General features: G+C 43.7%; 1 protein-coding gene across 9 annotated transcripts in view; it reads right to left on the reverse strand.

The window, feature by feature from the left end:
- Nucleotides 1–14,670, reverse strand: part of PDZD2 (PDZ domain containing 2) — a 397,356-nt gene that overhangs the window by 88,774 nt on the left and 293,912 nt on the right. For 7 of the 9 annotated variants that reach the window (XM_043488425.1, XM_043488422.1, XM_043488424.1 and 4 more), the window contains 3 exons: nt 13,811–14,312; nt 3,188–3,330; nt 64–196 (listed from right to left, as the gene is read on the reverse strand). In XM_043488425.1, the coding sequence (XP_043344360.1) occupies nt 64–196; nt 3,188–3,330; nt 13,811–14,312 (778 nt within the window). The remainder of the gene's footprint in view (nt 1–63; nt 197–3,187; nt 3,331–13,810; nt 14,313–14,670) is intronic. The other 2 variants (XM_043488426.1, XM_043488427.1) reach the window with 2 other exon arrangements.

A 14,670-nucleotide genomic window follows, 5' to 3' on the forward strand; every position in this document is an offset into this window, starting at 1 on the left:
GGCTCACAACCAAATCTGCCACTGCCATTCAAAATATTTTACAAAACAAACAAATCCACCTACCTTGCTGGCCACCACCAGCTGAACCACTCCAGTGGCTGAGCGAAGAATGGCCACAGCTTCCTCGTGGGAGAGCCCAACTAGTAAGTGACCATTGATTACCAGCAGCTCATCTCCTAAGGACAGTCTGCCATCCCTGAGGAAATGGAGACGGGAAAAAAAAAAAAATCCCTCGTCAAGATGTTCTAGGCTTGAGAAGGGCCATCTTCCTGGAGTTGGGGAGGGTTGTCAGAAGGGGACAGTCCAAAATGGGCTACAGAGGAGTAGGGAAGATGGGGACAGCTGGGGTGGGACTGTTCATCCTTCTGTCAGGGTCCAGATGCCCAGTTAGCAGAGCTAAGAGCTTCACGATTTCAGAGGGTCCCTTAGTTACAGGCACGATCGTAAGTTACCACCATATCCTACATCAGTGTCAATGAAACACCTCCCATCCAGGTGGAGACATGATGGAGAGGAACCAAGAGCCCAAAGCTTTAGGATAGTTAAGTCTTTCTTTTCTCAATCCTACCTGATATCCTGCCCTTGTGACTGAGTCATCAGCTGAGTCTCTGAACTTAGCCCCAGAAGAACGAAGGTATCCGAAGCTCGCCAGGAATCCTTCCCTAACCCAAGTCCCTCTCTCTCCCCAGGATTTCCTCTGTGGCACCTGAGACCCTGCACCTCATGCGTCTGTAATCCCTGCGCCCAAGAGTCACGGGGCCTTGCGGGTCAAGTCTCAAACTGCCTCCTTCCTCCTTGTGTCTCTGCCGCCAAGCTCCATAAGCAGACGGACGAACAGAAAAATGAACAAAGAAACTGCCTAAGTTACTGCTGTTGCAGGGAACAGACCTGGCGTACATCACAGGCATGCAAATATGTTCTCTTTGTTTCCTTTCAATTAACTGAATTACTTGGAGCTTCCTTCCTACTGGGCTGGAAGGAGGTCCAGTCACTACGGGGTCTGCCTGCCCTAAAGAGGTCCAGGGAACAGACCATTATAGAGCACCAGGCAGGCCTCATCAGTCATGGGGGGGTCAACAGTTCTGTGGGTGCCAACTGAGCCTCCAACGGCCTGGTCTCCCACGATCTCAAAGCATCCAGAGGCTCTTCATCCCCACTGCTAAACATGAGATGGGGAATTGGGTGAAGCTGAGAGCCCCAAAGCCCAGGTCCCACCATCCCCTCTGGAGGCTTTGCATCAGCACCCAGGATTTAGGGGTGGGACTCACGCTTGTCCCTCACACAGATTCACCCCAGTGTTTTTCTCTCCAGTCTATAGACTCTCTCCTCCTTGCTTTCTTTCAATGAATTAACCAACTTCCCTCTCCTCCTCTCCCTCACCATTTTCTCTCTCTGTCCTCTAGGGCATGTATCATTATCTTTTCTATGAATTTAGGCTTTAACAGAAGACAGGAGGCGTGAGAGACTGCTGACAATCTCTGCTTTCTGTCCTTCAAAAATCCCAAAAGCAGAGAAATGCTCAGAATCACAGTATATGCTTGAGATGGAAAGAGAAGAGAAAGAGGGAAACCATGGAGAATAAGCACACTGGAACCTCAAGGAGGCATGAGGGTGAGCTCTCTGAAGGAGAGGCATTCAGGAATACAGGAGAACACAGTGGTCTGGGCCAGTGTCCTTGAGTTTACTTATCCACATCACCATCAAGACATCCATGTCTCTGTTCCTCTTGTTTTCCTCTTTGATCCCATCTTTCTCAGCTCCAGTTATTAACTAGAATGCCCCACATGTGAATTAAACACCCTGACACCCAGACACATACACACATACAGGCTAGGGGTGTAAGAAAATGGTGAGACCCATTAAAAAATGGCTCACTTGAAAAATGGATAAGAAGAGTTCTACGTAACCTCAGCTCTGGGCACAGGAATTTCCTAATTGCCAACTTTCCAAAGACCTAGGAGTAATGGGGAAATGGCTACCTGATGAGAATTCTTTAAAGCATCTATCCTTTGGGAAGTATGATGATGCTCTTCTGGATAAGAACTACCTAAGGTCTTAAACCTTCGATAATTACCGCCACCCAGATAAGTGACACCTGAAGTTAATCTCTTCTCTACTCAGGCTAACAGGATCATACTTTCTAGTTATGGGACCAATGAGCATTGAACACCTTGATAATCTGTGCATTGGTCCTCTCCTCGGTATTCTGTTCTTCAGACCAAATACTTCAAGCTCCTTCATCTTTGCCTAATGAGATATGTTTTTGAGAGACCCCAAGGTCTTGGGCAGGGCATTACTGCTCTGGTTTGCCATTTCCCTCTTAGCATCAAGGTACCTGGGCTGAATACTAATTCCAGACTGGAATCACCTCCCTCATCAGTGAAATTCCACCTTTACCCACTTATTCTATACAGATGGGCATCCAACATACGAATACACCCTATGGTGCTTTGCAAACAGTAGATGCCCTATGTATACAGGAGCAATCAGCCACATAGTAGGAGCTACCTTCCATCTCGGGACGGCTACCTCCCTCTGACTCAACATGGACTTCTTCTTTGACAAGCTCTGCCTAAGCACCACCCATCTTCCTACTTCAGATGACTGTCTAGGTTAAAAAAGGAGCTTTGGAGTGTGAATGGTTTTTAGGTCACAAGGAGAAAACTCACATTTTATTTTTCTCTCTCCACACCTGCATGACCAAGACACACGTGTTTACATGTGTATCAAATCTTGACAGACATGACGTGGCAGGTGGACTGTGGTCACGTTTAAACCCCATCATCAGCCACAGTGACGATGTGAAGGATGTGGTGTTCCACCATGTGGTACACTCTTTTGTTTTTTAATTTTTTAAATTTTGTTTTCATTTATTTTTATTAGTTGGTAGTACACTCATGATAAGGAACCACGTGTCACCAGCATCCCCAAACTCAGGATAACATTCACTTGACACTCAAACTGGACTAGACAGAAATTTAATCCCTCCTTCGTGCAGTGGCCCCACCAATTAGCCACTTCCTGTGCTCAGAAGGGTATTTAATTAGAACTGCTCGTGCCTGATTTCCTGATGCTCCGGCACCTTCCTCCTAAGCTGTAATCACCAGGCCTTTGACTACCCTCCGGCACCCGGGGGCAGGGGAGGAGAGGACAAGGAAGCAGAGAAAGGGGAGAGTTATCTAGTCACCTGTGAGCGGCACCGCCTTCCTTCACTTGGGTGACAACGATAGCGTGAGGTGAGCGCTTTGATCCTCGGCCTCCACTAACCTGAATTCCCAGCCCATCCGATTCTTTAAGCAGCTCCATCTTCCATATCCGGCCAACTTCCTCCTTCGAAGAAAAAGTGAGTACACTGTGAAGCATGTGGACAGACACGCACCATTGTCACAGGAGGGGTGGCTGGAGGTCGGGCCGAGTCCCATCACTTGTTGACTGACACTGCAGAGGACCACCGATGAGAAAGTTCTACAGGTTGGCCAATGTCTTGAGCAGTCAGTGCTGCCCAATCCAGTTCTCTATGACGGCAAGAGAGTATTCTGTGCCTGCACCATCTAACAGGACGGCTGCCAGCCACAGGTGGCTGTCGAATGCCTGAAATGTGGCTGCTGGCAAAGGAGACACTGAATGTTTCATTTCATTTTAATTAAATTGAATGAGCCACCTGGGGCCAGGGAGATGACTTTGGACAGCACAGCAAACGTGATGTGTGACTTCCCGGACCAGGATCCTGTTAAGTAAAGCTCTTCTGCCTGAAACCCAGATACCACTGTGTGAGTAAACACTGGCTGTATCTGGGTTCCATTTATTTACGACAGCTACTAATTAATAAAGGGAGATGAAAGGAAGACAGAGCCAGGAGACATCAATTAGTTTGAGCCAAGCTTTACCACTTAGTACTTATGACAATCACTTGAAGCCTCAAAACCTCAGTTTCCCTGCCTTTAAAGTGGGGATCATTATTAAAACTTCCAAGTCTGGTGTTAGGATTAAATGTGACAGAAAGCAGGCAGCAATGCTCCTGACATCTAGTAAAATACATAATAAACGTTAATCGGTAACCATATGTGACTTACACACGCATAAATGTTAAAAACATCACATTGAATTGAATCTTAAACTTCCTGACAACATGTGAATGAGATCTTGGAGAAATCAAAATAGGAAATTCACTGGTGAATTTGTTATCAACTTCTACACACATTGGTCAATATACTCTTTATAAACATTAAAAAATGCTATGACAACTATAAAAATCTATCCTTTTTATTTTACTTATCTTTTGGCCATGTGGGGTCTTAGTTCCCCGACCAGGGATTGAACCCACGCCCCCAGCATTGGATGCATGGAGTCTTAACCACTAGACTGCCAGGAATTTCCCAAAATCAATCATTTTTAAAAACTAATAGAGGTCTGTAGGGCTTCCCTGGTGGCTCAGTGTTAAAGATTCTGCCTGCCATGTAGGAGAGTTGCAGGAGATGCAGGTTCGATCCCTGGGTCAGGAAGATCCCCTGGAGAAGGAAATGGCAACCCACTCCAGTATTCTTGCCTGGAGAATCCCACGGACAGAGGAGCCTGGCGGGCTACAGTCTATGGGGTCACGAAAGTGTTGGACGTGACTGAACAACTAAACAACAACAAAAAAAGGTCTCCAAGTCCTCTGAACTGCTTTGGTTCCTTCTCCATTTGACTCCATATTCCTTTCCAAGGACACAAACATATGTCCACTGCAAAACAGTGGAGTTCCCTCAGACACTCGGCTATTCAGAGAAATGAAAGCAAAAGCTTCCAAAGTGGTTTATCTGGGAGGCTGACTTTAGGCTCATCCCAAAGTCCTTTTTAGTTCTAGGTATATAGGTAGGGATCCCAATGCGTTTCTCAATTTGTAAAGCAAAAACCATCTGCTTTCCCCATCCACCACGAAGGTCCAATGGAGCTGCTAAGGCCCAATACAGACAAAGCCATCATCTCTCCCAAAATAGGCAACCTGCCCATTCAAGCTGTTTGCAAAAGAGAAAAAATGTGAGGCATTTAGAAAATCTGAAGTGCATACTGTCAGAAACTAAAATGAGGCTTTATGCAACAGTAAAAAAAACAGATGTGGAATGGTCACTGATGTGCAGCAACAGGAATGTCTAGGGAAATTATTAGCAGACAGAGACTTGTTGGGTCCTACTCTTTTCCAAGCCCAGGGCTGCTCACAGGGGCCCACAATTCCAGCAACACGCGGTGATGCCAACTGTCTCCTCCATCTACTGACCACAGGCCCATGAAGCCTGTCTGGCCAAATGTAACTTCAGAAGTCACTGGCTTACCACAGTAGTTCATGAACTTGTCAACAAGCCCTACATCATCCCATCATCTCACTTTGGACTCCCTGGGTTTTGGTTTGTTGCCTCTGACCTCTGGAACACCTTTCCTTCCCATTCAGGAACAGCCTTCCTGCCTTCAGAGTCTCTCACGGCTTCACTCCTTCCAAGAAGCCATCCTTGAGAATTACCACGAGACAGCAACTTTCGATACTTCCAGTACACGAGACTGTATGCCAGGTGGAGAACCAAAGAGCGCACAGGCAGGGCTGTGCTGATTAGCTGTTGTCTTGGAGAGCTGAGCATCCTGCATCTACACACAGGCCAGCCCTGTGGCTGCCTCCCTGGACCTCACAGAGCAGGTAAGAAATGAGCACAGATGGTGGCCTGACTTTTTCTTTTCCCTTGGAAGATATCCCATGGCTCCTGGTGTCCTGAAGATGTGGGACAGTGTTCCTCTCTCTCCCAGTACAGAAAAGCTATGGAACTCTTTCCCAAGAACATCAGGGACCATTATTAAGAGCCCAGATACAAGAAAATTCCTTCGGTTTTAGCCCAAATTAGTAAAAACCTATCCATCCCTATGACTAATTACACCATCATTTTCTCCCATCCTACCCTCTTTTGGCTAAACATAAGATGTTAGGTATGGTTCACAGAGGATGTGACAATACTGGATACAGTTTTAGTTCTTAAATGCTTTTTAAGGACTTGTGACAAGAAACATGCAGAACTATGATCATGGGGAAAGAAGGATGGCCTAAACATTTACCCTGACAGAGGAGTTAAAGACAGTATTCATTGAGAACACCCACAAACCCACTCCACACCCCTGCCCAAGATGCACACAACTAGTTGAAAGTAAAACAAAACCACATATCTAATATAAATGACTTCAGAGGGGGACTTCTCTGAAGGTCCAGTGGTTATGGTTTCATCTTCCAATGCAGGAGATGTGGGTGTGAATCCTGGTCAGGGAGCTAAGATCCAACATGCCTCTTGGCCAAAAAACCAAAACATAAAGCTGAAGCAATATTGTAACAAATTCAATAAAGATTTTAAGAATGGTCCACGGCCACAGGAGGCAGGAATATACAATGGAGAAAAGATAGCCTCTTCAATAGGTGGTGCTGGGAAAACTGAACAGCTACACATAAAAGAATGAAATAGAACACCTCCTAACACCATACACGAAAATGAACTCAGATGGATTAAAGACATAAATGTAAGGTCAGAAAACTCTTAGAGGAAAATATAGGCAGTACACTCCTTGACATAAATCACAGCAAGATTCTCTATGACCCACCTCTGAGAGCAATGGAAATAAAAATAAAAATAAACAAGTGGGACCTAATTAAACTTAAAAGCTTTTGCACAGCAAAGGAAACTGTGAACAAGATGAAAAGACAACCCTCAGAATGGGGAAAAATAATTGCAAATGAAACAACTGACAAAGGCTTAATCTTCAAAACACGTAAGCAGCTCAGGCAGCTCAATACTAGAAAAACAAACAACCCAATTCAAAAAGTGGGAGGAAGACCTAAACAGACTTTTCTCCAAACAGACATACAGATGGCCAACAAAAACAAGAAAAGATACTCAACATCACTCATTATTAGAGAAATGCAAGTCAAAACTACAATGAGTTAGCAATTCGCACCAGTCAGAATGGCCATCATCAAAAAATCTACAAACAATAAATGTTGGAGAGGATGTGGAAAAAAACAGAATCTTCTTGCACTGTTGGTGGGAATGCAAATTGAAATAGCCACTGTGAAGAACAGTATGGAGATTCCTTAAAAAAAAAAAAAACTAGGAATAAAACTACCATATGACCCAGTAATCCTGCGACTGGACATATACTCTGAGAAAACCATTAACGAAAAAGCCACATGTACCCCAATGTTAATAGTAGCACTATTTACAACAGCTAGGACACAGAAGCAACCTACATGTCCATTGGCAGATGAATGGAAAAAGAAGTCGTGGTACATATATACCATGGAGCATTACTCAGTCATAAAAAGGAACACATTTGAGTCAGCTCTAGTGAGGTAAATGGACCTGGAGCCTATTATACAGAGTGAAGAAAGTCAGAAAGAGAAACAAATTTCATATATTAATGCATAAATACGGAATCTAGAAAAAAATGGTACTGATGAACCTATCTGCAGGGCAGGAATAGAGATGCAGACATAAAAAACAGACTTTGGCCACATGGAGGAGGGGGAGGGTGGGATGAGCAGAGACAGCAGCACTGACATATATACCATCATGTGTAAAACAGAGAGCCAGCGGGAAGCTGCTGCATGGGCAGAGAGCTCAACCTAGTGCTCTGTGAGGACCAAGAGGGTTGGGGAGGGGTGGGGGTGGGGAGGATGTCCCGGAGGGGAGGGGACGTATGTGTACTTGTGGCTCATTTGCATTGTTCTATGGTGGAGGCCAACACAAATTGTAAAGCAATTACCATAAATTAATTAAAAATTTAAATAAAAAGAATGGCCCACATCAAAAAAAAAATCTTAAAAAGCTTCAGAGGGCAGAAATGACCAATCTCTAATAAAGGCCCTAATTATACTATCCTAGAAACAGATCTCCTTTCTCACTTTTATCCAATAAGATGATTCCCCTGCCCTAACAGATCGCAGGAACTAAAAGGGGAGAATTCAAAGAAAATGATGCAAGTTTCCTCACCATGGAACTTCTTGATCATCTAATGAAGGGGTTCTGAGGAACACAAAGGAAGTCAGAAATAGGAAGCGGCAGATGTTATCAGTCTTAATTGTACAACTGTCGTATTAAATCTAGCTGCCTACAGATGAAAGCAGTGTTCAGTTAAAAATAAAATCAGTGTCTAAAGTTTATTAGTCTAAAGCTGGAACTAGCCAAAACCCAACAGGCCAACTTAAATACGATGATATCAGGTATATTCCCAACTGTCTTCTTACAATTCCACTTAGATATCCACTACACACACTAGTACAGTCTCTCCTCTTCCTGGGTTTGTCATCTCAACGGGAACAGCAATATCATCGATTCAAGCTTAAGAGGATATGCAAACCAAAAACCCAAGGACTGTCTTTGATTCATCCTTCTATTTCCTATATTAAACCATAAGTGAGATCCGAAGGCTCTATTTGCAAAACAGATCCACATCCATCTACCTCTGCTCCTCTTCTCTGCCACGACCCTCATCAGTCACCAGCATTTTTAGCTTGGGTTATCATACTTTCCAATCTGGTCTCCATTTTTAAGTTTTACCTCTCACAAGCCACTAATCTCCATTACACATTTAAGATAAACTTTAAAGAAAAGCATCATGATGCATTTAACTTAAACCTTCTGACAGCTCCCCACTATATACAGAATAAGGTCCACGCTCTTTGCAATGGTAAACATGAACTTTTGTAATCTTGTCTTGTTCACATCTTTCACATCACTTCTTAGTCCTCTCCCTATCACTCACTATGCTGCAGTCTCTGCTACCAGAATATTCTATCATTCCTGTCTTATGGCAGCTTCAGATGCTAGTTTCTCACCAGAAACATTCTGCCCCCAGATTCTACAGGGCTGCTCTTCTCCTGACACACAGTCTTCAGCTGAAACATGGCCTCTTTAATAAGGTCTTCGCTGACACCCAATATCAATCGGTCCCCCGCCCATGTCACTGCTGGGACATCTTTTACTTCACTCTGTTTTATTTCATTTATTGTACTTGTGGTCAACATCTAACATTCTGCTTTTGTTTATGTATTTATTGCCTGTGGCCCCTTATATGTGATAAATGCCACAAGATAGGAACCTTGTTTCTCATTTACCAATGGATTTTCCAGCAGCTAGAGAAGTGCCTAGCACATCACAATACTGCATAAATGTCACTGAATGAACAAACAAGAGAATGTTTACCATAATCTTAGGGGTCTTCAAAGTTATTGAGACTGACATTAAGAAGTTCGCCCAGATGGGAGACCTGCACGTTTGCCAACGTTCAGAGTGTGAACACAGATCCAGTTGTAGAGACGACGGAGTTCTGAAGCAGACCCTGTCTAGACAGATGGCTTGGGCTTTTGCTTCCTTCTACGTTGGCTGAAAGGGCAGTGAGACTTTGTCAGTCTGTTGAGAAAAAGCCAAACCACGCAAAATTGGATGCTATGGATGTCTCTATTAATGTCAGAGTGCTACCCTTTCCTATAAACCGCCAATTACTGTGTGAGCTCACACATGCATCTCTCCACGAAGGCAAACAGAGGGATTTATTTACCAAAAACAGGGGTAGTATATTAAAGGGAGTTGCCGCAGCAGCATTTAAATGACCTCATCTGCTGGAACCCAAAATAAAATGTTACAACAGCATCTTTGCCCCAAATGTGAGAAGACACATCATCCAACCAGAATCTCACTGCAGTAAATGCTCTGGCTTCAACTGAAAACTTATTTTTGAGATTGTTTGCTTATCCCTTCTTACTTAGAATGATCAGTAAGACATGAAGACACACGTGATCATATGTCAGAGTTGAAATTCCTCCATCAACAAACCAAAAAGCTCAGCTTGAAGGTAAGAAAACAAGCCCAGAGAAAGGACATGGCAGCCTGAGGGCCACAGAGCTGGGGATGGAAGAACCAGGGCTGGAACTCTGTGTCCTGTCTCTCAGGCTTGGGGCTCTCCTGTGCCTTCATTACAAGTATCTACGAAGCACCTACAGGTGCAATGCACTGAACTGGGGCAGAGATGGCAAAGGCTCAGAGACAAGAGTGAGCATGGCATTTTGAAAACACTAATTCAGCCCAAATCAGGGAGAAAGAGAGCAGTGAGAATCAGGTGATGAAGGGCCTTATGTGCTATGTCAAGCTAAGGCGTTTGGGTATTACCCCAAAGGCAACTGGACCACCAAATGGTTTCAGCTGCAGTGTGCATGGGAAGGTGTGCTCTTTAGAAAAGTCCCTCTGATTGCAATGGGACAGTTGAAGGTGGGGTGAAAGCAGAAGCAGTGTAGACTACTGTGACCACAGGTGAGAAATGACAGCAGCCTGGCCCTGAACCAAAGCTGCAGGATGGGGCTCAGAGCAGTGGAGAGGATGGACATCCCCAAGGGAGCAGGAGTAGACCGGATTCAGGGATTGACCAGACTTGGTGTAAGGAAGAGGGTAGTTGTTGCTAAGTCGTGTCCAACTCTTTGTGACCCTGTGGATGACGGCCCACCAGGCTCCTCTGTCTATGGGATTTCCCAGGCAAGAAACTGGAGTGCGTTTTCATTTTCTTCTTCGAGTGAAGGCAGCATTCCAGCTAACTCCATAATGCCAACTGTCCCAATCTGGCTGGGTGAAGGCGTTTCCCAGGATATGGAATTGCCAGTGAAAAACCAGGAAAGTTCTGCACAATCCAGGGCAAGTAGTCACTAGCTGAATCTCAGGTTTTTGGCTCAGGCAACTCTGTGGATGTAAGACCTGATGTTAGAATGGGCTTGGTGGTGCGGGAAAGCCATACATCCAGCTTCAGGCATGATGTGAAATACCAAAGATGGAGACATCCTGTAGATGGCTGGTAAAAAGCTGAGGGCTCAGAAGAGAGGTGAAGGCAGATGTGAACTTAGGAGACATTACCATGGAAGTATGTATGTTCACCCCATGACTGTGGGATCTTCCTAGAAGAGGACCATCCTCCTGCTGCCTCTGCCAGATGCAAACATCAGGGACCACCCAGGAGATGTCCTCAGTGTTGACTCTCCTCCTGAGTTTCACACACTTTCCTGCAGATTTAGAGCTCAGGCAGCCTTTCTGAGGTCTCTGCTGAACCACTTACAGGAAAGAGGTCTGGCACTGCACAGGGTGGATTTTGGGTACCAGGCTAAGACTGCAAACGGATCCATAGACACACATGCCAGCTGGGAATTAGCTCTCCTGACAAATGGTAGAATTTTTTTTCATTGTTATGTGCCTAAGTTTGGTTGCATCCATTTTTACCATGCGGCATTACAAAAATACACAGTGTACATGTTACCTTGGGTGAGTAATGAGCTTTACTAGACAAGAGAGTAAGGAAGTCTGAATTAACTTCTAAAATTGCTTATCTATATCCTAAGAGATTCCTGGGCTTTAGAAGATGGGCCCAACTTTTGTATTTTTAAAAATTCATCTGTTTGCATGTGTATCATTCTGTGTTACTATTTTAAAGAAACAAGCCATACTTTAGAAGGAGGTATTTGTTGAAATATTTACTATAGGTCCATTAAGGGAGTATAGAAAAGTAAAAACCAAGTCTGAGGATTTATTTTCCTGTAAGAAATAACAGTCTAGGAAAAAGAAGTAGCTGACAAATAAAAATGGTCTGAATGATCATAAGCCTTGTCTGTAATTTATTAAGTCTCTGTAGATATATCAAATCATTAATAAAGCAGAAACGGAACAACACCGACATGTCTAATCTCCCATTATTCAAATAGAGTGGAATTTTCCCCCAAAGGCTTAAGAGGTAAATAGCTAATTTTTGTTTTTCTGGAAATTCCATTTTAGCATGACCTTGGGCTTATCCTGAAATAAAAATACACATCTAGCCATCCCAAGAACCTAAGCAGCCTTCTGTTAAGGTCTATTGGTCCCAGTTTGGGTGCCACCAAAATGAGGAAGAAAGCTGTGAAGATCCACTTCTTGTCAACATGATCAATCCCAGGCAAATGCATCTAATGAAGATACTTCTGGGGTTGCAAAGGGTACTGAAATATTCATGCCTGAGAAGGTGTGGGGCCCATTCTGACTTTTCAGGACCAAACGTACAACCCGAGGTCAATAATCAGTCTGCAGATTTAGACGAGTTATGAAGAATTCCAGACGACAAATTTCTCCTTTTAATATAGGCATGGGGCTTCAAAAAAAAAAAAAAAAGTTCCAAGACAATAGATGAAGATTTGTTTTTTTTCACCTTTCATTTGTATTTTCTGGAACATTTGATGTTGAGTACAAAAACCAGGCAAAGGAATTCTGGTATGTGCAGTCTTAACAGAGTCTAATCCAGAAATGCAATTTTAGGTTACTGCTTTTAACTAGGATGAGCAGAGGATGGTACTCTCTTAAAAGTTTGGTGTGGCACTTTTTTCTTTGAAAATCATTCCATTATCCCCACTATGTCCTAGGCCAAAGGACTTCTTTGGATTGTATATGAGATTCCACCTTAAACCTTTGGTACCTTAAACCTTCAAACTGAACCAATATTGCCCAACTTGCTTTTTTCACTTTAGGCTTTCTGCATATTCACAATCTAATCATCAGAAGAAAAAAAACATATCAAGATATAGTATTCATTGATAAGGAACATATTATAACATTTCAACTGCCCTTAATTTGGGGGAGAGGTGTATATTATAATCTTTTTATTGTTTTTAATCCTTTTGGGGGACAGGGGCATAAAATTGGTAGAAAATCATTAATAGAAACATTTTTTTCTTCTGGTTTGTACATTTCATCTATAAATACACCTTCCCTGCGTAAGGCTTTATGAAGGTCATCCAGATCTTCAAATGAAGGAACACAGTCAGTCCCTTAAGACAGGTGTTATTTTGATTCTTCTCAACTCATTATGCAGATAGGCTACAGATGCAGAAATATTCATGAGCTAGCCTTACTAGAAATTACATTTACTCCTACGGCACCATTTTCCAGACTGCAAAGCTGAACTTGATACTTCCTCTGTGCCCATTTTCCATCTTTCTAACTTCCTCTTTCATCCTTAGAGGGCATCTCCTGAGTCAGAAAAGGAACCAATCAGGAACCATCTCACTGGTTACTGCTTTGTTTAGGAACCCAGAGGCACCCCTGGCCAAGAGGGTTCTTGGAATGAGCACGCTGACCCTACAGAAGGTAACCTAACAAGAGGGTATTGGTTATAATGGGGGAGACCATTTGAGGCTAGAAGTGTGTCTACTACCATTCAGAATAGACCACACCAGATTTGCTTTTAGGTAAGACCAGCTCTGACCACCACAGCTGGATACCACTGTATCAGAGATTTCTACGAAGTTTCCAGACTTCACTGGGATTTCAGCAATATAGTAACACAATCCCCTGAAAATGTCACTTGTTTTGATGTATTAAAAATAAAAGCAGACGCTTCCCTGCAGGTTGGACATCCTTCCTGTGTAATACTGAGGCTTGGATATTTACGCTATCAGCAGCCACCAGGAATTCTTGGCCCTGCAGTGGCAATTCACTGGTGACAGCAGTTGTAAATAATGATGCAGTTCAAGCCCTTTATCTAGGCCTCATATGACTCAAATTATACCACAGAAGGCTTGAATTTTCCACTTAGGATCACTTGACTAGCTCTTTATTTAAGTGGGATAAAATGACTTGGATTTTTTTGTTGTTATTATCATGTTCTCTGATCATTTATCTTAATAAGTCTTTTGGTATTCAAATGCAAGGTCATCTTAGGTGTATTTTCTAAACCGTAAACACAACTGCAAACAATATTTCATGGAAAATTCAGGTTCTACCATCAAAGCAAACCTTACCCGTGCCAGGCAGTTGCTGGATTGGAAGTCCGTCTTCCCAGATTTTGAGAAGCGGCGTTTGTCATTGCTTGTGGGCAGAGTGGCATCTGTCTTTGGAACTCTAGGCTCTGTCTCTCTGTCCAATTCCGATCTATCTAGATGGGATCCAGCCACCTCCTTGAGCAAATCCGGGCCATTTTCTAGCTCACAAGCATGACCGTTTCCCAGTCCAGGGTCTAGGCCATTGTCCAGCTCAGACACGGGGTCGTTGTCCAACTCACAGCCAGAGCTGCTCTTGGATTCTTCAGTGGCTTTGTGGGCAGAAGGCCTGGCAATGACCCCAAACTTTCTTGCTCTTTTCCCCTTTTTCACCGTTTGGTCCCCCAGCTCCAAGCTAGGTGTCTCTCCTGGTTCGGAGCTGTTGCTACTGTTGCCGTTATAAGGAGAATGGACTTGGTGCTTGAAGCGGCGTAGCATGATCAGGTAGATGAAGCCGCCATTCCAGCACTGCTCGGCCAGGTAACTGCAAGGGACAGAGAGGGGCCGGTTAAAACCCTGCAAACATCCTCTGCGAACAATGCAGTGGGTCGACGCATCCATGGCCCACACAGGACCCATGTGACTAACAGCCTGGCAGAGTGATTGAGGCACTAAGCGTCTTAAACAGGTTCCACACTCCATTGAATCTGCTGAATTGTTGATGCTGAAAATAACCCCCAAACAAACCAAAAAACCATCATGAACTGAAAAGGACTCATGAAAGTCCCCTACGAAGATACTCAGAGAAGGATTTTTCTATTAACAGGGCCAATCCTAATATATTGTTTTTTTTTTTTAAAGATTATTCTCCATTTTGCTCAACAACTTGTTGGATCAGAATG

Source organism: Cervus canadensis, chromosome 16 (assembly GCF_019320065.1).
Source record: "Cervus canadensis isolate Bull #8, Minnesota chromosome 16, ASM1932006v1, whole genome shotgun sequence".
Classification (NCBI taxonomy): Eukaryota; Metazoa; Chordata; class Mammalia; order Artiodactyla; family Cervidae; genus Cervus; species Cervus canadensis.